The sequence below is a fragment of the Piliocolobus tephrosceles genome, chromosome 18 (assembly GCF_002776525.5).
Source record: "Piliocolobus tephrosceles isolate RC106 chromosome 18, ASM277652v3, whole genome shotgun sequence".
NCBI lineage: Eukaryota > Metazoa > Chordata > Mammalia > Primates > Cercopithecidae > Piliocolobus > Piliocolobus tephrosceles.
In genome coordinates, this window is record NC_045451.1 from 36,256,037 (window position 1) to 36,279,076 (window position 23,040).

The following is a 23,040-nucleotide window of genomic DNA, read 5'->3' on the forward strand; positions in this document are numbered from 1 at the left end:
TATATATATATATATACACACACATATCTAAAATGATGCATGATCTTATGCTGCTGTGGTAGGGGACTATGAGTTAACAAAATCCCAACCCTGTTTGGGTAGGTTGAGCGAGCACAGTCCACAGTTCCCTGAGATCAGCCTCCGTGAGAGTAGCAGTGAGCAAGAAAATTATCAGGGCCAAGGCACCTCCGAGGGGGTTCACTTAAGGAAGTGTAGTTTGGGGGAGAACTGAAATAATGGGCAAAGGGAAGTTGATTATAAGGGAGAGGATGGGGGAGATTGAGAGAAGGTATGAAAAATGAATCACGGTCTTCCACATCCACAACATGGTAGACTGGATATTGGGAAAGCCCTCCCATCGTAAAACACTTAAAATGCTAGTTTCAAATATATTTTAATGACTTAAGATAAATATATGGTTATGCTGTCAAGAAAGTAAGGAAAATCCTTCCAGGCCAAAGATGAATCAAAGGTGTCTTTCAGTGCTCACTTAGCTCTCTGGATTCAAGCTTTTCTTCATCTCCTAAATCCCAGAGAAAGCCTAGAAACCAGAAGAGAAATAATGTCTTAATGAAAGGCTAAACTAGAGAAAAAAATCTCAATAAAAGATATCAAGTCATGCCTGTAATCCCAGCACTTCGGGAGGCTGAGGAGGGCAGGTCACTTGAGGTCAGAAGTTTGATACCAGCCTGGTCAACATGGTAAAACCCTGTCTCTCCTAAAAATACAAAAATTACCTGGGCGTGCTGGTGGGCATCTGTAATCCCAGTTACTTAGGAGGCTGAGGCAGGAGAATTGCTCGAACCCAGGAGGCAGAGGCTGGGTGCCTGTGTGACGGAGGGAGACTCTGTTGCAGAAAAAAAAAAAAAAGATAACAAGGAAAGATACCTCTCTAAGCCTTGATTATGAATGATGGAAGAGGTTGTATCTCCTGAGAATCTGTAATCACAGGCCAGTTATCTTGCAGATTTGGAGCTCCAAATTACCAAATTTCATCAGAGTGGTCTGAAGAATCCTAAGCTAAAAATTTAGTTTAGAGTGGTCCTGGGCGTCAGCAGAAGCAATAAATAGCAGAATTAGACATGCAAAGATGGTAGATACTAGAACTAACAGATCTAAGAAACAAGTATATATGGTATGTTTAAAGAAAACAAAAGAGTGAATTAAGAGCATGAGTAGGGTGACTTTCAGAGGTATCCAAGAAATTTTGAAAGGGATTCAGATGGAACTTATATAAAGAAAATAGAAAATACTTAAAATAAAAATTCAGTATATGAGATGCATTAAGTAACACATTAACTATAATTGAAGAGGGAATTTAAAAATTAGAAATGAAAAAATCAGGGGAGACTGGGGACAAGGTTTGGGGAAATGTTGATCAAAGGATACAACATTTCAATTAGGAGGAATAAGTTCAGGAGATCTATTGTACAACACAATGACTATAATAATAACAATGTATTATATTCTTGAAAACCACTAAGAGAGTAGATTTTAAGTGTTCTCACCACAAATGATACATGTACATGATAAACACATACAATTTTTATTTGTCAAGTAAGTAAATACATTTCAAAAAAGAAAAGAAATTATCTGGAATTAATCACAGAAAAAATCAGAGGTTAAAAGTAAAGAAAAATTAAGAGACGTGGAGAATAGGATGAGAAGTTCAATGCAAACCTAACTAGAGTTCCAGAAGAGAGAACAGAAACAATGAGAAAAAAAATTTTAAAGCAACAGAGCTTAACAATTTTCTATAATTGATGGGAGCCATAAATCTTCAGATTCAGGAAGCAAAATAAATCCCAAGAATGATAAATTAAAAGGAAATTCACAAGTACACAAGAATAGTCAAACTGAGTAAGATCCAAGTTAATGAAAAAGTCCTAAAGGCATTCAGAAAGAATGATTACCTACTAAGGAACATTTATTAGAGCAACAGCTGATTTTTTCAACAGCAATGATGAAGCGAGAGACTGCAGAATTGTGTCTTTAAAGTACTGAGAGGAAATAACTATCAACCTGGAAAAATTATTTTTCTTGGATAAATTATTTTTCAAGAAAGAAGGAAAAATAAAGATGTTATCCAACAAAAAATTAGAGTTAACTATGAGCAGATCTTCAATAAAGGAATTTCTAAAAAATATACTTTAGGAAGAAGGAAAAGAATCCGGGACAAAAAGTCTGGAGTGCAAGAAGGAATAGTGAGCAAAGAATATGGCACATATGGATAAATCTAAACAGTTTATAAATAAATGGTATGAATGCCAACTTGGGTGATTTAAAAAACAAGATGGAGCCAAAATATTGGACATTAAAAGCTTATAACTTGTTAGGAAGGATAATCAGAGTTAAAACATTCTTAGGTATTTTATTGCTGAGGGTAAGTAAAATATTAACCTTGAGTAAGCAGATTCTTCCCCTATCAAGCCACCAGATGAGAATGCAGCCTGGCCAATACCTTGATTGCTGCCTGTGATACTCTAAGCACAGGATCCAGCTAAACCATATTCAGACTGGCAATCCACAGAACTGTGAGATAATAAATGTGTGTTGTTTTATGCTGCTAAGTTTGTCATGCAGCAATAGAAAAATGGATACAATTTGTTTAATGTCAGTCTCCTCCATTAGACTCTGAGGTCTGGGATGAGGTCTGTCTTGTACGATTGATTTACTAACATCTGACACAATGCCTGGCCCCTGGTTTATGGTCAATAAATATATGATGATTGACTAAATGAATGTAAATTAATGAAAAAGGAGGCAATCAGGACTAGGTTTGAACCCTTCCTTTGTTGCCTTGTATTCATATTTTGAATTGCTGTACTATTTATTTATTTATTTATTTTGAGATGGAGTCTTGCTGTGTTGACCAGGCTGGAGTGCAGTGGTGCGATCTTGGCTCGCTGCAACCTCCACCTCACCGGTTCAAGTGATTCTCCTGCCTCAGCCTCCTTGTCATACTTTAAAGAATCACTGGTATTCTTATGAGAAAGGGTTATAACTCCTATACTATCATCGGAGACAATGAAACACAAAGAGTTCTGGCATATTGCTCTCCCCAAGTGAACAGTTGAAGAATTTCTTGTGCCTGGGATTGAGGAAACTGGACTTAAGAAGTCTCGGTCTTTTGCTGTCACTCTAGCTCATGGGCAAAAATTGGTCTGTAGGTTCTAAGTTAAGATACAGGCAGAGAGAAGCATGCAAAGGCATTATAATAAGGTTGTGCAGAGAATTTCCAGAACTGAAATTATATATGTACTTGTCTTTTTAGCACCCTGAAGCGGGCCCTTGAAGTCTTCAAACAGCGTAAGTGATTTTTAAAAAAATATATATTCACTGCCCTTGACAAACCCTGTGTCTGTTGTCAAAGGTGTGTTCTAATTTGAACAGCAGTTTCATAGTGGGTGAAAAAAAATTAGAGCAACTCCTAAGGTGAGACAAAGCGCTGCAGGCTCGAAATGAACTGGAGAACCTGCACACCTGTACATCCTGGTGTGTGTTTGCCTTACTCAGAGCCGTGCTTCTCACACTTGCATTAGCATCAGAATCACCTGGAGGGCTTGTTATTGACACAGATTCCTGAGACCCATCCCCAGGGTTTCTGATTCAGGAAGTCTGGAGTGGGGCCTGGGAGTCTGCGTGTCTCTCGTCTTCCCAAGTGTTGCTGAGGCCGCTGGTCCAGGGACCATGCTGGGAGAATGGTTGCCTCAGAGAATTGTCTATACTTCTTGGTTCTAAGACGGAGACACTCATCCAAGTGCTCCTCCACACCCACAGCTGCCTCAGCCAGACTGTCTACCAACCTAACCCCTGGTATGTTCTTATGCTCAGTCTGGCTTCCTTCTCCCAGAGCCACCTCTGCAGGGCTTCAGACTTCGGGACTGTGTTGTGAGTGTCTTGCCATTTCTCCCAGATCACCAGACATTTGTATCCGGAATAAAGTTAACTACAGTAAGCATCGAAGGAAATATTTTCACTATTCCCTCACCTCTTACTCTAATCTGCCTGTGACCCCATTCTCCAAGGACACCAGCAACCTTTGGGTCACTAAGTTTAGAGGACAATTTTGGGCCTCTTCTAGCTTGACTCTTCAACAGCATTCAGCACTGTTGTGCATTTCTTTCTTCTGGAAACCTGCATCCCTCTGACCCCCTTGGATTTTTCCTGCTTCTCTGGCTACTCCTCTATCCCTTTCTATATTGCAGGTCCTCAGAGCTTGGTCCTAGCCCTTCTCTTCTCAGTATGCCTAGAAAAACATCCTCATCCCTGACACCAGCTATCATCTTTTCATAAAGAATGTACAGTTCTATATTTTCAGTCCCGAACTCTCTAAGGACCAGAACTTACATCCTGTTGCCTACTTAATGTTTCTTCTTGGGTGTTTCAAAGGTACCTTAAATTCAAAATATTTGCCGCTGAACTCATGATCTTACAGGCTGATTGCCTAAGGAAGTTTGAGATCTGTTTATTTTTATTTTTTTAAAGTCAGGGCATCACTCTATCATCCAGGCTGGAGTGCTGCACAGTCACAGCTCATTGCAGCCTCACACTCCCAGGGTTAAGCGATCCTCCAGCCTCAGCCTCATGAGTAGCTGGGACCACAGGCATGCACCGTTACGTCTGGCTAATTTTTTACTTTTCATAAAGATGGGGTCTCATTATGTTGCCCAAACTGGTCTTGAACTCCTGGGCTCAAGTGATCCTCCCGCCTTGGCCTCCCAAAGTGCTGAGATTACAGGTGTGAGACACTGTACTCAGCCATTGAGATCTGTGTTTTTAGAACCACAACCTGTTGTTTCCTTAAGAATTCTTATTTATTTATTGTTTCCTTCCCAGGGTCAGGATGCTATGTCCTAAAAATGATCTCTTTTGGCCCAGTGCGGTGGCTCACACATGTAATCTTAGCGCTTTGGGAGGCCAAAGCGGGCAGATCACCTGAGGTCAGGAGTTCAAGACTAGCCTGGCCAACATGGCAAAACCCCATCTCTACTAAAAATACAAAAGTTAGCCAGGCATGTTGGCATGTGCCTGTAGTCCCAGCTACTCCAGAGGCTGAGGCACGAGAATCACTTGAACCTGGGAGGCAGAGGTTGTAGTGAGCAGAGATCTTGTCACTGCACCCCAGCATGGGCGACAGAGTGAGACTGTTTAAAAAAAAAAAAAATCCTTTCTTCAGCCTCTCCTTCAGCGTCTTAAGAGGAGAACCCAGTGGGAGGTAGTTCCCTCATGTTTGAATTTATTTTCTTGTTTGGAATGGAGCATTCTAATTTTATCATACTTCTTGAGAGTGGTAAAGGCTAATTTAGAAAGGAAATAGAAAGTCTTTGGAAACACCAGTGTCACAATTGTCAGAGTTCATCTCTGTTGGGGTGAAGTTCTATTTCCCTTCATCTTTTTGAGGCTAAGGAGTCATTTTCTTCCTGTGTTGGTCGTCTATGCTTTTCTTGGTATGAAAAATTATTATTTATTGGTATGAGTCTGGAGGGGAAATGGAAGACATAAGTCATAGTGTCCTCAGCATCCTTTCTTAATTTCTCAGTTCTCATTTCCACTTGGTGGCCTTTGGTTATAACTGCAACTTGGAATTCAGCCAACAGATTTTTATTTAGTTCCTATTATTCTAATGTGATGACAAGCGGAAGTTGGGCGATCCAGGGTGAGACCCTGGCACTGTGGTTTTCAAGGGGTCCTATCCAGTTCTAATATTCTTCAGGCCTGTTACTCAGAACCTGCCTCTAAAGCTTTCTGTTTTTCAGAATACCTGGCCCTTCCAAGCTAAGGATTTTAACACAGCATAGTATGTTTAATGCATGCCTAAAGTGTTTCTGTAGCTCACTGAGTAGTTCTAGACGTTTGTAAATGTTAGCTCAATATTCATTTTAACTTTTTCATAGAAGGTGTCTTCTTCCCTCTGTAACTTGTCAGTGAATACATTTCTCAAGGTAGAGACAATATCTTTTCAGGTCCCTTATATGCACTGTAAGGCCAAGTATGGCATGGCCCAAGGTCAAACTTCAGCATAGGCTGGGTCTCCTAAAAATTTTTTTTGCCTTTACTTTACTTGTTTTCTTTTTCTAAAAAAAAAAAATAAGTTTTATTTTCTTATTAAAATAATATATATATTTATCTTAAAAATTCAAATGAGACAACTAGCTGCAAAGAAGATAGTAAGCACTGGAATTTTCACTTCTCAGTGATTGTCTCCAGACATTTTAATGCAATTAAACATATATATGTATAGTATATATGTATTTATTCATATACATAAATAGTATTATACCATGGCAGTGATCCACAATTTCTGGGATGGGGCCAGATATGCTTTTATATTGTTTTTAAAATGAAAACGATCATTTTAGAATCATGCTGGTAGTTTGGTATATATCTTTCCAGACCTTTCTCTGTGCATTTACAACTCTCTCTCTCTCTCTTTTTTTTTTTTTTTTCTTATTTTTGGAGACGGAGTCTTGCTCTGTCACCAGGCTGGAGTGCAGTGGCGCAATCTCAGCTCACTGCAACCTCTGCCTTCCAGGTTCACGCCATTCTCCTGCATCAGCCTCCTGAGTACCTGGGACTACAGGTGCCCGTCACCATGCCTGGCTGATTTTTTGTATTTTTAGTAGAGATGGGGTTTCACCATGTTGGCCAGGATAGTCTCAATCATTTGACCTCGTGATCTGCCCACATTGGCCTCCCAAAAGTGCTGAGATTACAGATGTGAGCCACCGTGCCCGGCCAACTCTCTCTCCTTTAATTGTAGATGCACATATATATATATATATAGACATGAATGAGTTTTTATGCTGTTATACTATACATATCTCTCTATAGTTTGCTTTTTTACTTAACAATGTATCATAGACAACTTTTCATTTCAATTCATATAGATCTGTCCCATTCTTTTACGTTTAAAAAATTTTGTTTCTAAAAAATGCCAAATTTCCTCCAGAAAGGTTGTGCTGTTTTTTTTTTCCCAACAATGATGTTTTGTTCCATGCTTGCCAATATCAAGAATTTTTGTGCTTTAAAAATTTTGCCCAATTGAAAGGTTTGCATTTTAAAGTTCTGCATTTTTTTTCAATAGTTTTAAGGCTGGGTATATTTCCTAATGTTTATTGGCCATTTAGCCACTCTTTTTTGAATTTCATGTTCTTTAACTGGTTTTTAAATACTGGAATCTGTATTTTTCTTTTGATTTGTGGAAGCTCTTTGGATATAACTATTTGCTCTTTGTTATGTAAATTGCAAATATGTTTCCAGTTTGTCATATATCTTTTAACCTTCTTCAAGGTTGTTTTGATACCCACAAGTTTAAATTTTTTTCTTATCTCAATCTGACCATCTTTCAGTCTTTCTAGCTTTATCTTTTTAGCTTTAATGCCATGCTTTGATTTGTTTTCTTAGAACAAGAATTTATTCTTTTCTATTACAAAGGCAGGCCATGCTCCTTGTAAAGATCTTTAAAAATTAGGGGAAAAATCACAAATAATCTTTCTACCCAGAGATAACTATTGGTAACCAAAATTTTGGCATATGACCTTTCTTATAAATGTTCAGGCTCATGAGACATTAGAGATAGAAGGAACCTTAGAGGTCATCTACAGAGAATGAAGAATCAAATTTGAAATTGTGGTGGCTTTGGTAATGTCTCCTAGGATGTAACCTTCATGAAATGGGATTTTGGCTGCTTTTCTCCCTAGTCCTGGGCACCCTAGGTTAGTAACAGTTAGTGGTAGGAGGCAAAGCCAAAGATTTTCTAGCTTTGACCTTGGTGGCCAGGGCAATGCTGGATGTATGGAGAGTTCAATAAATGTTGGTGACCAAATGAAGTGATGTTGATTTTACCACTTACTCTAGTATTTTGTATATACATATTTATTTTGTATGATTTTATATATTTTAATTCAGACATATGTAGACCTTGATTTTTTAAAATTCTTTTTTGCAGAAGTAGACAGTGTGGCACAATGTCACATTCAGCTTGCACAGAGTTTAAGAGAAGAGGCCAGGAAGATGGAAGAATTCAGGGAAAAGCAAAAACTACAACGGAAAAAGGTTGGATTTGCGTATGTGTTAAGGTGTTTCCTTTCCTCCTGTAGAAAACTACTGGCTTGTTTGTTTGTTATACTCCTCAGCTCAGCTCCTACCATCATACAATCATGACCTGAGACATTACTTATTGGAGTCCCCACGTGGGGACTCAATCCAGATGGGTATATGCATTTCTACACCCCAGGCCAGTTGTCCTTTTTTAAAGTTCATGTAGGATTCAGGGGTCCAGCTTGCATTCCTCTTCTTTTCAGGTCTGCTGCCACTATTCAGACTATGAATGGAAAGGGGAAACCCTCTGACTTCAATAGAATCTAGTACATCCCAGCTGGAGGGCTCCCAAACCACACTCCTCATCCTGGACAAGGCAATAGGGGAAGGGAGAAGTAGTGGAAGAGTCCCGCTCCCCCTGGAGACCATAGTGTAGTCCAACTATTCCACTGTACAAATGGGAAAACTGAAGGCCTGGGAACTCCAAGTCCTTTTGTCTTCAAAGCAGCTATACATAGGTTCTTTTTCATTCATGAGATTTACTCTGACCAACTACATGGAAGAAGACAAGGGTGAACAAGAGTTAATAAAACTGACAAATGTTTGGGATCAAGAAAAGAAGTCCAGGTTTATATCAAAGTGTTAGTTAGACTAGACCAGCCACAGTTCTATTCTTTTCTATTTTGCTCCTGAAAGACTGGATATTCAGGCTGATCCTGCAGCCATGTAGGGTCCTTACAGAATTTTTTTCTGTGTCTGGTTTTCAAGACTGGAACCTGGGCCTCAAATGGGAGACAAGCTCTTCTCTATCTGGCACCCAAAAATGTCTACCCAGGTCTCCCGGCACAGCTCTGCGTGACTTTTGGTGACCTCTTTCACCCTTCCTGGGGGTCCCCTTGAAAACCTTTCCTTATCCTGGGCCTGAGCTTGCTGTCTACAATGAGCATATCCGATAAATAGCCAGCTGTTAAGGCTGATTCTACCCTGACCTCAGTCTCAGCAACTTTGCCTGTGGCTCTAAGTTGGAGTCTAGGTCCAGCTTCCCTGGCGGCCACTGGCCTCTATTGTGGGAGGCAGCATCCTAAGAACCTGCCTGCCTTACCCCTATTGCTGTTTCACCAGCTGCCTTTAGCACACTACTGCCTCTTCCATCTCACACCTGTACTTGTGCTGTGCCTTTTACTAGGAAGGAAGGGTAGAAATGAACATGGGAACACCCTGTCAGGTGCTTTGACATATTCTCTCAAGCTTGATGTATCAGGTTTGAGGAATGCGTCTGAAAAAAAGGCTCTGAAGCCTTTTTCAGAGCAGAAATACCATGTATATTAAACCCATTGGATGGTCAGACCCTTTTGGCTGACATAGCCAGGACTGCTCACCCCTCTAGGGGAATTACAATTTTTCGGAATCAAAAATGCCTTAGACAACCAGAGTCTATGCACACTTGATTTCCCCTCAGAGGAGAGGAGAATCATTTCCTTGCATGTTTTCAGTGCCCTTGGTAGCCCTAGTCCTTTCAGGGAGAGTTTTGTTAATTTTGCAAGGTTTCTGAAACTTCCTCATCCTAATAAGCTACACAGACCAAATTATTTTAAGCTAGACCTGAACTCTGCTCTGAACTGTGTTAAGCAATTGTGTAAGTCACCTGTACTCAGTCCCCTGCCACCCTCTAAGTTCCCTTTATTCTGTGTGCCCTCTACAGTGGGAAAATACCTTCAAAGCTAGCTTTCTTTGAGAAGTCCAAATTTTATTAATAAAATTGTAATTACTTCTGTCAAAATGAACTCTGGGTTTTACCACTTCCATATTTAGCTAGTTTTTTTTTTTTTTTTTAACATAAAACTTTGGGAGAAAATGTGCCAACGCTAACTTCTCATTTTCACTGGTCGGACGCACGCTTTGGTCTTCACTTCTTGGAAATTAAGCCATTTCCACTTAAGGAAAGCCATCAGTTGGTTTCTTTCAGTAAATGAGGGCGCAGGAGGTTCAGGTCCTGGAAGGGCTGCCCAGAAGTTCGTGGTGTGCTCCCTCGCAGCTAATGTTTTATGAAGGTGGTGGCCAAGACGTACATGGTCATCCTTCTCTCACTAAGCGTGAGAGCAGGGCCAGACAGATGGATGTGACCCAGGAATCATGGTAAAGCGTGATGTGCCTTACATGATGCAGGGGAGGAGGAAGACGCCATCTGAACACACAGTGGGAACACGTAATGTCATCTGGAGGCTTGGGAAGGACTCCTGGAAGAAGGACATTGATGCTAAAACCACTGGGGTGAAAGGCTGTATAGAGGAGTGAGACACTCACCCCAGGGGGTTGGCAGGGTAGGAGCCATTCTCAGCGGTCTTGACACTTGAGGGTCATGAGGTTTCTTCCCCAGTCCATAACTGTCTGTAGCATGACAATGACAACACATGATCAGACACTCTGTCCTCTGGTGCCCACATGGTTTTATCACCTCAGTTGAGATTGGGATGGTCATGGGAGAGTTTCGTGCTGCCTGTGTGGAGAGCCATCTCCAAAGAAAGGAAACTCTGTGGTTACAGAGGCGATGCTTCCAGTTTCTAGAATACAGCTTAAGGCTGGGCACGGTGGCTCATGACTGTAATCCCAGCACTTTGCCAAGGTGGGCGGATCACTTGAGGTCAGGAGTTTGAAACCAGCCTGGCCAGCATGGCAAAACCCCGTCTCTACTAAAAATACGAAAATTAGCCAGGTGTGGTGGCTCATGCCTGTAATCCCAGCTACTCGGGAAGCTGAGGCAGGAGAATCGCTTGAAACTGGAGTGGGGGGTGGGCAGAGATCATGCCGCTGCACTCCAGCCTGGGCAACAGAGTGACGCTCTGTCTCAAAAAAACAAAAAATAAAAATGAAAAATAGAATACAGCTTGAGTGTGAGTAGAGAGAAAAATGGGCCATGAAGCAGCTATTCCAATAGTTTCTCTCGGGGTTATAGGGCCACTTGCAAATCTCTTCTTCCTTTCCCCTGTCTTGCTTTTCCCCATCCTATGACAGAGTTGGTTGTGTTTTTGCATTCCTTTGTGTTATCGGTAATAAAACCCAATCATATTTCCATTGGATTTGGTCTGACCAGAAAGTCTGAGTCTCAGAAGAGACACTGCCCTGAGGAGCTCTGAAAGGGCACCTTTGGCTTACTGGGGTCACCACAAATAAGTCACCCTATAAGTGAATATGGACATAAGGACACATAAATCCAGGTAGTGTAGCAGACAGAGCTGGACCTGATGTCTCTGACACTAACTCACGAGTGACCTTGAGCAAAGCATCTCACCTCTTGGGCTCCAGGGTCCACGCATGTTAGGTTAGGGAGGTGGAGGGATGCTTTCTAGATTCCTGCCAAGTTTCAAAGGCCAGGAATGCATGAAGGCAGAGAGAGGAGTGATAGGAGGTGAACAGGCTTGGCTGGTGGTAGAATGTTGCAGCCACCTGAGAGGTGTTTGAAGCAAGTGTTATGTAGAACTTACAGGTAAGGTGGCCTAGCTGGGGCCACAAAATATAATATAGTAGCAGCTCCCAACTGTAAGAGTGGCCATATGTGTATTCAGACTAGAAAAGACCTTGGAACAGACCAGCGTTACTAACTGATCTGCTCTGTGTAGCCTGGGAAAATCGGTAAAGATTATTAAATAAATAAACCCAGCTTCTCCTCCTGGCAGAGGGACACAGTCATGCATGTGGACTGCAGGTTCCTGACTGCAGTGGCAGCGATCTGCCATGTGACTTTTCATGCTGGGCTTCTCTTGGAACCTTGTCTATTCTCTATGTCTCTGCTGTCTTCGCCATTAGCAGGCGAATGGCCAGCACCTGGCAGCTGACTTTCACGTGGGCTGGAAGATGACTGCTGGATTCTCTGAGGGCTCATTTGAAGCTCCTCCAAAGGAATTTCATGTACTCCACAAAGCTCATATTTGAAGTGAGACCATTCCCAATATTCCATTCAGATATCTTCAGAATTCTTCGAACAATGTTTGTGTGTTATAGTAGCAGACAAAAACTTAAGTTTTGTGTGTCTGGAATGAACTACATTTGAATTGTATTTTGAATATTATTTTGGCACAGTGTTAGTGTCATTGCTCATTTTGAATTATTGCATCTTTTTGTTGCTTACAGCTTGGTTTTTTAGAGCTATCATAAGGATAATGATAATCTAGGGTAACAGTGAGAAACAAGGGCACTGGGGTCAGGGCTCCTGGGTTCAAATTTCAATTCTGTTACTTGCTGACTGTGTTACTTTGGGGTATGTTAATTAACTTCAGTACCATCAGGAAAATGGGAGTGATAGTACTCACATAGCTGTGATGCATGAAAACTGCTTAGCATGTAAGTGCTTGATAAATGGAAGCTACTACAATTATGTCTGGGAGGTACATCTTTATTATTAACACCATTATTTTCGATAACAAGTATTAATAGCACAGCCACAATAAAGGATTTACTCCCAGCGAGGCATTTACCTCACTTGGATGGGATATAAAAAGTAGCAAGGCTGGGCACAATGGCTCACGCCTGTAATCCCAGCACTTTGGGAGGACAAGCCGGGTGGATCACCTGAGGTCAGGAATTCGAGACCAGCCTGGCCAACATGGTGAAATCCCATCTCTACTAAAAGTACAAAAATTAGCCAGGTATGGTGGTGCAGGTCTGTAATCTGAGCTACTCTGGAGGCTGAGGCAGGAGAATTGCTTGAACCCAGGAGGCAGAGGTTGCAGTCAGATGAAATCATGCCACTGCACTCCAGCCTGGGCGACAGAGCGAGACTCTGTCTTAAAAATAAAATAAAATAAAATAAAAATAAAAGAGTAACAGAACAGTTTCTTTTAGTTGTCTTACAAACTCTTTTTCCTTCATACTTACCGGGCGCCCTGATGGTCATGGATGTGTCACTGATGGGCTGCAGAAGTGATACAAGTACCGAATTTAACTGTGCTGATGTATACTTAAAGAATAAAGACCTCCTTTAAAATATAAATGGCACTTAAAGAAAAGTTTTAAAATTCCTTTTTGAAACCAAAGTTCCTTGATTCCGGATTTTACCAAAGAGACTGCTCTGAGTTGATCAGTGACTCTCCACGGTGTCTGAGAGTTCAGGCTTTGGTGTTTGCCTGCACAAGTTCAAAGATGGGCCCCGTTATTAGCTGGGACTAAGACCTTGGGCAAAATGTTTGGTCTCTCTTTTCTGAAGATTGTGAGATGTGGGTAATCATTTTGAACACTTAACCCTCAAGATAAACTGCTATTGATAATGATTTCTGTTTTTATTAATGATTTCTGTTTTTATTAATAGTGCTTATGATCTCTTTACAGACAGAGCTTGTAATGGATGCCATCCATAAACAAAAGAGCTTACAATTCAAGAAAACCATGGATGTGAGTCACATTTTATTGTCTTTTTTGGGATAATGGTGACATTTTCTGAAATCCTGTGCTGTGTATGAACATATTCCTACTCAAATAACGTTTCAAAAATGTGATTATTTATTAGTGCGGTGTTTTAGGGAAAACAACCTTAAATGCTTTGGGTTTTCTTTTTTGTTGTTGTTGTACATGTTATTACATTACCCAGAGATTAAGCTCAGTACCCAATAGTTATATTTTTTGCTCCTCTCCCTCCTCTCACTCTCCCTCTCAAGTAGACCCCAGTGTCTGTTATTTCCTTCTTTATATTCAAAGTTCTTATCATTTAGCTCCCACTTATAAGTGAGAACATGTGGTATTTGGTTTTCTGTTCCTGCATTAGTTTGCTAAGGACGATAGCATCCGGTTCTATCTATGTTTCCTCAAAAGACATGATTTCATTCTTTTTTATGGTTGCATAGTATTACATGGTGTGTATGTACCACATATTCTCTATCCAGTCTGTCATTGATGGGCATTGAGGTTGATTCCGTGTCTTTGCTATTATGAATCTTGCTGCAGTGAACATTCACGTGCGTGTGTCTTTAGGGTAGAATGCTTTATATTCCTCTGGGTATATACCCAGTAATGGGATTGCTGGGTCAAATGGTAGTTCTGCTTTTAGTTCTCTGAGGAATCTCCATACTGCTTTCCATAATGGTTGAACTAATTTATACTCCCACCAACAGTGTATAAGATTTTTGTTTTTTTAAGGCTTTGGAAAGATTGAAAGTGACACTGATAGTGGAAATGCAACGGGGTTATCTTTCTGGTAACCTGAGAAAATATAGCAAGTCAGTTAAAATATTTTAGGCAAATATATAAAAACATATATAGTGTACAATACCCTTTATCTTGTTGAATTTGCAATTTACCGTTACTATTTTGAATCTTGATTGCTTACCTATTTTATTGAGTGATCCCTTTCTGTTTTAAGATATCTGAAGATTATAAAAACCTTTCCTTGAAGTAATTTGTTTAAAAACTGCTTGGTAACATAGAGATTGGACAGGTTGCTAGAAATCTCTCTCTAGCTTTTATGAATCTGTTGACTCTGGATACAACAAACTCTGTTATTAGAACATGTGTGACTCCATCTTTATACAGAAGTATCATCATGATACTCTATGAGTAGGACATAACAGGGAAGTGTTACCAGGTTGATAACATATGCAATCTGTTCTGCTGCATTCTTTTTCTCTTTGATGCAGAAATCCCTCAAAAATAATTGATAAATAGGGAATGATATCAGTGTAATACAGAAATAGTGTTGGTTGATAGATGATTTTTCCCAGACCTTTATATTTTAAGGAATCTGGGGCAAGCTTTTTTATAATTAAAGAGAAAGGCTTATCCAAATATAACTTTCTGGTTAGGTACAGTGGCTCACGCCTGTAATCCCAGCACTTTGGGAGGCCGAGGTAGGTGGATCACCTGAGGTCAGGAGTTCAAGACCAGCCTGGCCAACATGGCAAAACCCCGACTCTACTAAAAATACCAAAAAAAAATTAGCCAGGCGTGGTGGTGTGTGCCTGTAATCCCAGCTACTTGGGAGGTTGAGGGAGGAGAATTGCTTGAACCCAGGAGGCAGATGTTGTGGTGAGCCGAGATCACACCATTGCACACTCCAGCCTGGGCAACAAGAGTGAAACTCTGTTTCAAAAAAACAAAACAAAACAAAACAAAAACAGCTCTGAAAGGTGGAGAGAAGAAGGCAAACTGGCTAGTGACCTTGGACTCAAAGAGCAACCTGACAAGGAGTTCCCTGGGCTTTCTTTTTGCCTCATTTGTCGCAGGCTGAGTGCCAAAGAAGCAGGCATCCCAGAAATGCCAACGATCATACACCAAAATAATAATAATAATAATAATAATAATGATAATAATTTTTTAAAAAAGCTCCAAGAAAAGCCTGTTCTCTCCAGCCAAAAGACCAGAAAAGGGGCAGCCTAGCAGGACAGAAACTTTAGAAAATAACCACTGTACTGCAGCCAAACACCACATAAAAAAAACTGGGGCCCCACCTCCACACATCAGCAAAGGCCAAGTGGAGAGTCTAAACTTCCACCACACCAGGCTGTAGAGAGCACCCAACTCCCCAGCCAAGGTGGCATCAGAGAACAAATAGGGAACCAGGACTTTCACTCCCACCAGGAGGTAACAGAGCCTCCTCTACACAGTATCAGTGGGAACCATGTGGGAAACCCTGATTCCACCTGCACCGGGAAATAATGACATACACCCTCTCCCTGCTGGGATGTTGTCCAAGGAGGTCTAATGGAGAGTGAGAACTTTAACCACTTTCCAGCAGTAACTAGGTCACACACACTCTGTGGTGTCAGTGGAGACCAAGGAGGGGAAACCTGGACTTTCACACTCACATGGCAGTAATGAGATGATGCCTCACCTTCCCCTGCTGGAGTGGTGTCCAGAGGAAGCTAGCTAAAATAGAAGCCTTAAATAAAATCCACAGTCTTGTAACGTAATACCAAAAATTCCCCCAAATCAATCAAATATCACTCTTCAAACCAGAAAGATACGAAACTGCTGAAAAAAAAAAAGACCATCAATAGATGCCAAGATCTAGATAACAGAGATGTTGGAATTATGCGATGAAGATTTTACAGCATTCATTATAAAAATATTCAGCAAGCAATTACAAAGACACTTTATTTTGAGATGGGGAGTCTCACAATGTTGCCCAGGCTGGCCTTGAATTTCTGGACTCAAATGATTCTCCCACCTCAGCCTCCTGAGTAGCTGAAATTACAGGCATGTGCCACTACACCTGATTCACACTTGAAACAAATGAAAGAAACAAAGAAAGGACTGGCAAAGAAATAGAAAAGCTCAGCAAAGAAATGGAAGATATAAAGAAGAACCAAATGGAAATTTTAGAACTGAAAAACATAATAATCAAAATTTTAGAAAACCCATTATATGGGCTTAAGAAGAGAATGGAAGAGACAGAAGAAAGAATTGGTTAACTGGAAGACAGAATAATAGAAATTACCAGACATGAACAACAGAGAGAAAATAAGCTGAAAAAAAATAACAGAGTCTCAGGGACTTTTTGCACTGTAAGAAAAGATCTAACACTAATGTGTCTGTGATACAAGAAGGCGAGGAGAAGGAAAGTGGGCTGAAAAAGCCCAGCTTTAAGTCATTATTTGAAGAAATAATGGCTGAAAAATTTCTAAATTTAGCAAAAGACATAAACCTACATATCCAAGAGGCTGATTAAACTGTAAACAAGATAAACCCAAAGAAATCCATCCAAGACATATAGTTGAACTTCTGAAAACTAAATGAGAGAGAAATGACACCTTAACTAAAAGGGAAAACCAATCCATGGAGACCATGAAGAAGTGGCCCAACATATCGCATATGCTGAAAGAAAAGAACTGTTAAGACATAACCCTATATCCAGTGAAAATATCTTCTAAAATGAAGGGGATGATAGCATGATATGGTGATTATAGTCAATAATCACTTAATTGCATCTTTTTAAATAACTTAAAGAATGTAATTGGATTGTTTGTAACTAAAAGGATAAATGCTTGAGGGGATAGATGCCCCATTCTCCATGATGTGCTTATTTCACATTGCATGCCTGTATCAAAACATTTCATATACCCCATAAGTATATAAACCTGCTATGTACCCACAAAAATGTTTTTAAATTAAAAAAATAATGAAAGGGAGACAAAATAGAATGGGGAAAGGGCTGCTAAGGGCTGGGGAAAGAAGAAGTTGAGATGTTATTGTTTAATGGGCATAGAATTTCAGTTTTATAAGATAAAGAGAATTTTGAAGATGGATGGTGGTGATGGTTACATAACTTTATAAATGTATCTAATACCACTGAATTGAACACTTACAGTGGTTACAATGGGAGAAAATATGCAAATTATCATCTGACAAGAGACTAATATCCAGAATATACACAAAGAACTCAAACAACTCAGCAGCAAAGAAAAAAACAAACAATTGGATTAAAAAATGGGCGACGGATCTGAGTAGACATTTCTCAAAAAAAGACATACAAATGGCAAGCAAATATATTTTGTAATGCTCAACATCACTAATCATCAGAGAACTATAACTCAAAACCACAATGAGGTACCATCTCACCCCAGTTAGGATGGCTGTTATCAAAAAGACAAAAAATAACAAATGCTGACAAGGATTTAGAGAAAAAGGAACTCTTACACACCGTTGGTGGGAATGTAAACTAGTACAGCCACTATGGAGAACAGTATGGAGATTTCTCGAAAAAACTACAAATAGAATTACTATATGATCTAGCAGTCCCGCTATCAGGTATTTATCCAAAGGAAAGGAAATCAGTATATCAAAGGGTTTATTTTGCTTAACATAATGTCCTCCAGGCTTATCCATGTTGCCACTGATGACAGGATTTCATTCTTTTTATAGTGGAATGGTGTTCCATTGTGTATATGTGCCTTATTTTCTTTATTTATCTTAGTCAACCATTCTTTCTCATCATTTTTATTTATTAGCTAACTGTTTGATTCACAGTTTTGTTGGTTTTCTTCCTACTTCCTGGAATTAAGATAAAGCAGCTTTGGTGTTTAAAAAAGTCTTTGCTTTCATAGTTGAAACAGAAAATTATTTTTATGATTCACTAATGAATATAGTTTGTGAACTGTTTCCATAATACCGGTGGCAATGGTAGCACATGATAGACCATGGCCTACGTTTAAACTACATAAAACAATTCTTTAAATAAAAAAGGAACACTGGCTGGGCACAGTGGCTCACGCCTGTAATCCAGTACTTTGGGAGGCCGAGGCGGGTGGATCACCTGAGGTTAGGAGTTCGAGACCAGCCTGGCCAAGATAGTGAAATCCTGTCTCTACTAAAAACACAAAAATTAGAGGGGCATGATGGTGCTTGCCTGTAGTCCCAGCTACTAGGGAGACTGAGGCAGGAGAATCACTTGAACCTGGGAGTCAGAGGCTATAGTGAGCCGAGATCGCACCACTGCGCTCCCGCTTGTGTGACAAAGCTAGACTCTGTCTAAATAAATAAGGAAAACGACTATCTTTAAGCAAAATAAATGATGGCATTGGTACCCTGCCCGCTGTTCACATGCTGTGGTGAATATAGAGGCTTCATTAGAATTAGAGTGAGTTGGTACCAAATAACCAAGGGATTGTACATGCATTCTGAGGATTATGAATATTTTATAAAATTTAGACCACACATTTTAGAGTTACATAAATATTTTAATTGTTGTTGTTGTTATTGTTATTTTGAGATAGAGTCTCACCCTTTTGCCCAGGCTGAAGTGCAGTGGCATGATCATAGCTCACTGCAGCATTGAACTCCTAGGCACAAGCGACCCTCCCAGCTCAGCCTCCCAAGTAGCTGGGACCCCAGGTGTGTGCCACCATGCCTAGCTAAGTTTTGTGTTTTTTGTAGAGATGGGGTTTCACCCACTTTTCCCAGGTTTGTCTCGAACTTCTGTGCTCAAAGCAATCCACCCACTTAAGCCTGTCAAGGTGTTGGGATTATACGCGTGAGCCGTGGTGCCTGGCCTTAATTTTGTCTATTTCAAATTCCATCTTTCATTTCAGTCCATTTTTTTTTTTTTTTTTTGAGACAGAGCCTCACTCTGTTGCCCAGGCTGGAGTGCAGTGGCGTGATCTCTGATCACTGCAAGCTCCGCCTCCCGGGTTCACACCATTCTCCCGCCTCAGCCTCCTGAGTAGCTGGGACTACGGGCGCCCGCCACCAAGCCCGGCTAACTTTTTTTGTATTTTTAGTAGAGACAGGGTTTCACCGTGTTAGCCAGGATGATCTTGATCTCCTGACCTTGTGATCCACCCGCCTCGGCCTCCCGAAGTGCTGGGATTACAGACATGAGCCACCGCGCCCGACCTCATTTCAGTCCATTTTGAAAGCTCGTGTACTTTATGTTGCCAAATAGGAGTGATTACTTCCTTGATCAGGTTGCCGCTATTACATAATTTGAAAAAGGGCTAGAGAGAGAGAGTGGGCTTTCAAAGACTTAGAAAAAAAAGCATCTGCCCTCTGGGAGCCCATGGCTTAGAGACAATCAGAGGGGCCCTGTCCATGCTGGACTTCCTGGGCCAAGGGGGCTGCATTTCGGGGTTACACTCTGTTCATTTGTTTTGCTTCTCTTTGTTCATAATGACAAAGGCAAAGAAGAACTATGAGCAGAAATGCCGGGACAAAGATGAGGCAGAACAGGCCGTCAGCCGGAGTGCCAACCTGGTGAACCCAAAGCAACAAGAAAAGGTACCCGGGAGGGCTGACAACCCAAAAAACCCGAGATTGACCAATATCAGGCTAAAGCCAGTTATGAATATTCATAAGAAATGAACCTGTACCCTAAACCCCTGGCAATATCTTCCTTCACGTATTGGGGTCTTATGAACCTGAGAAACCACTGCCACATTTTTGGGGGTTGGGGGAAGAGTGATAGAAGCACGGTTATGAGGGAGGGAGTTGGGGTGATAAGAGGTTGGAGGGGTTTCCCAGTTGTTTTCATTTTTCTTAAATACTCAGCTTATGTATTCTTTGTAGTCAGGTTGCCTTTTGCTTGGGTGGACTACAAATTTAATTTTGTAAAATCTAGATACAAGATTTCTGCAACAAGAGGACTGGGTGTGTCTTTAGAAAGACACTGGGTAAGATGCTTTATGGATATTTTTCAAGACTGTTAAGATTGCAGGGCACGTTGAATTATTTGCTCACAAGGGAAATGTACATAGGACTTGCACTAGACCTGGTCTCTTCATAGTTACTGCTTTTCAATCTGTTTTGCCTATGGAAGCCTTGTCCAGCATTCCCAATGCTTGCTATGTTTTTTTTCTGTTTGTTTTCACAGCTTTTTGTGAAACTGGCAACTTCAAAGACTGCAGTAGAGGACTCCGGTGAGGGGCAGTTCCTATGAATGGGGGAGGGTTGCTGGTGGGGTCTATGTTATCCTAAATGTGTCTCTGAGAAAGGGAGTTTTATACACCTCAAAGAGAGAATATAAGGATATTCAGCAGGATTAGTGAGATATCAGAAGGGAAAAAGGGAGGAAGGAAGGGAGAGAGTAAGGAAGGGAGGGTGTATTAGAATCCCGGAACGTGGGAGGAGGCTATGAGGCAGCCGTTTCTGGCTGCTGTCTGCTTAGATCTTGCTGCCTTACATGGGAGTAAGTGGTGATGGTGCAGTCATGTGGTAGCGGCTTTGCAGTAAGGTGCTTCCTCTGATGTATTGGTAGCCCTTATCTGCTGTGAAACAGCCAAGCTGCAAGGCCTTGTTATCCCTGAAATATAAGACCCAAACCAGGCATTTGCAAAAGCTCCTAATTCCCAGAATATCTTGCCGGAAATATCCCTCGTAACTGTGGTCATGTAAGATCTTAATCTTTACATTTGAAACTAAAGTAACTTGGTGCCCCTTTAGGGCTCAAGGTAGTTCTCTGCACCCTTCATCAGACAATTCTGAAAATGAAAAGTGATGAGAAGTATTGAGGTGGAATTAGACAAAGAAAACTTGGCTGAGGTTTCTTATCAGCTTTCACTTCTCCTTCCTTAGAACATTTCTTTCTCAATGTTTGGTCCAATGTGTAAAAAGACAGTGACACTCTACTTCACCTGCTTCACCAAATATGATGAGGGTGAGAGATGCAATAACTCCCAGTGCTCAGAGTCCTGGGGGCCTTGTGAGCTGAGCACAACTCGGATGAGTTTCTTTTGCCATCTGAGATGAGCCTGTAGGGGTATCTGCGAGCCATCTTCCTGTCTAGTTTCTGACCTAGGTCTCTCCCTTCTGTTGCAGACAAAGCATACATGCTGCACGTCAGCACCCTGGATAAGGTCCGGGAAGAGTGGCAGAGTGAGCACATCAAGGCCTGTGAGGTACCCGTAACTGGAAGCTGCTCAGGACTGCGGGGTGGGGGTGCGGGGGGTGTAACAGGAAGCTGCTCAGGACGGGGTGGGGGAAACTGGGCGAGGAATGGAGGGGGGGGAGCGGGGAGGTGGAGATGGGCGGGGGGGGAGGGACCGGGTCTTCTGCCCAGAACCTGGAGAGTCTACTTTTGTAGAAATGATCTGCCCCGATTCTCATAGAGTTACAGAGCTTGAGGGCAAATTAGAGATCAGACATTTGGTGGGGCACAGTGGCCCATGCCTGTAATCCCAGCACTTTGGGAGGCTGAGGCAGGTGGATCACCTGAGGTCAGGAGGTCAGGAGTTCAAGACGACCTGGTCAACACGGTGAAACCCCATCTCTACTAAAAATACAAAAATTAGCTGGGTGTGGTGGCACACGCCTGTAATCCCAGCTACTCTAGAGGCTGAGGCAGGAGAATAACTTGAACTTGGGAGGTGGAGGTTGCAGTGAGCCAAGATCGCTCCATTGCACTCCAGCCTGGGCGACAGAACACGACTCCTCTCCAAAAAAACAAACAAACAATAAAAGAAATCAGAAATTTAAGTGAAGAATGGAAGGAACTGGAATAGTTTTCCCCAAACCTTGTCTGCCTCGTTTCCATCCTGACCATGCTGTCCAAATATTCAAAGCTTTGGTCTCATGTTGGGTTAGCACAGGCATAGAATAGCTGCATCAGTTAATGGTCGATTACGTAATTACCTTTGGAGTGCCTGGCCTGTACTCAATACGCTCTAAAGGGAATGCCGACAGCAAGTGAGCAGGCTTTGGAAGTTGGTTGGTTTGCTTTTTGTTTGTTTTGAGTCCGGCTCTCACTCTGTCACCCAGGCTGGAGTGCAGTGGCACGATCAGAGCTCACTGCAGTCTCAAACTCCTGAGCTCAAGTGAAGTAGGTGGGACTACAGGCATGCACCACCATGCCTTGTTAATTATTTATTTATTTTTTTTATTTTTAAAGAGACAGGGTCTTGCTGTGTTGCCCAGGCTGGTCTTGAGCTCCTGAGTCTCAAACAATCCTTCCACCTTGGCCTCCTGAGTTGTCGGGGTTACAAGCGTGAGCCACCATGCAAGGCTGGAAGGTTTTTTTTTTTCTTTTTTTTACTCTCCTCATACCTTCAGTTTCATCACTGCTCCCCTTCTTTTGCTGCAAATGACCTCACAATTTCCAAGAGAAAATAAAAAACGTAACTTGGAAGCTTCCTTAATTTTCTGTCACCCTGCCTACACATTTTCTTCCAGTGGTTCTCAAAGTGAGGTCCTAGGACCGGTAGCATCAGCATCACCTGGGAACTTGTTAGAAATGTAGGTTCTCAGACCCACCTCAGGCCTACAGAATCAGAAACTCTGGGGGTAGAGCCCAGCAATCTCTGTGCTAATAAGCCTTCCAAGTGATTCTGATGTGAATTCAAGTACGAAAATCGTTGGCAGACATGCCTGCCCCACTCCTTTTTTCTTCTTAGCATGGAAAAGGGGCTATTCCTTCCTCGTTCAAGATCTTTTTTCATCCATCTTGCCTTTCCCCACCTTCTTGGACATAGAGAACTTGTCAACTTCTGTTGTCTTGCACACAGACTCAGCTCTTTCCTAGCTTTAAGACCCACCAGTTCGGCCAGGCATGGTGGCTCATGCCTATAATCCCAGCACTTTGAGAGG

General features: G+C 41.5%; 1 protein-coding gene across 1 annotated transcript in view; it reads left to right on the top strand.

The window, feature by feature from the left end:
• PSTPIP2 (proline-serine-threonine phosphatase interacting protein 2) overlaps positions 1 to 23,040 on the top strand; it is a 95,666-nt gene that overhangs the window by 59,373 nt on the left and 13,253 nt on the right. Inside the window, exons 4-9 of the mRNA XM_023207618.1 lie at positions 3,275 to 3,309; positions 7,952 to 8,058; positions 13,366 to 13,428; positions 19,642 to 19,740; positions 20,333 to 20,378; positions 21,277 to 21,356. Coding sequence (XP_023063386.1) covers positions 3,275 to 3,309; positions 7,952 to 8,058; positions 13,366 to 13,428; positions 19,642 to 19,740; positions 20,333 to 20,378; positions 21,277 to 21,356 — 430 coding nt within the window. The remainder of the gene's footprint in view (positions 1 to 3,274; positions 3,310 to 7,951; positions 8,059 to 13,365; positions 13,429 to 19,641; positions 19,741 to 20,332; positions 20,379 to 21,276; positions 21,357 to 23,040) is intronic.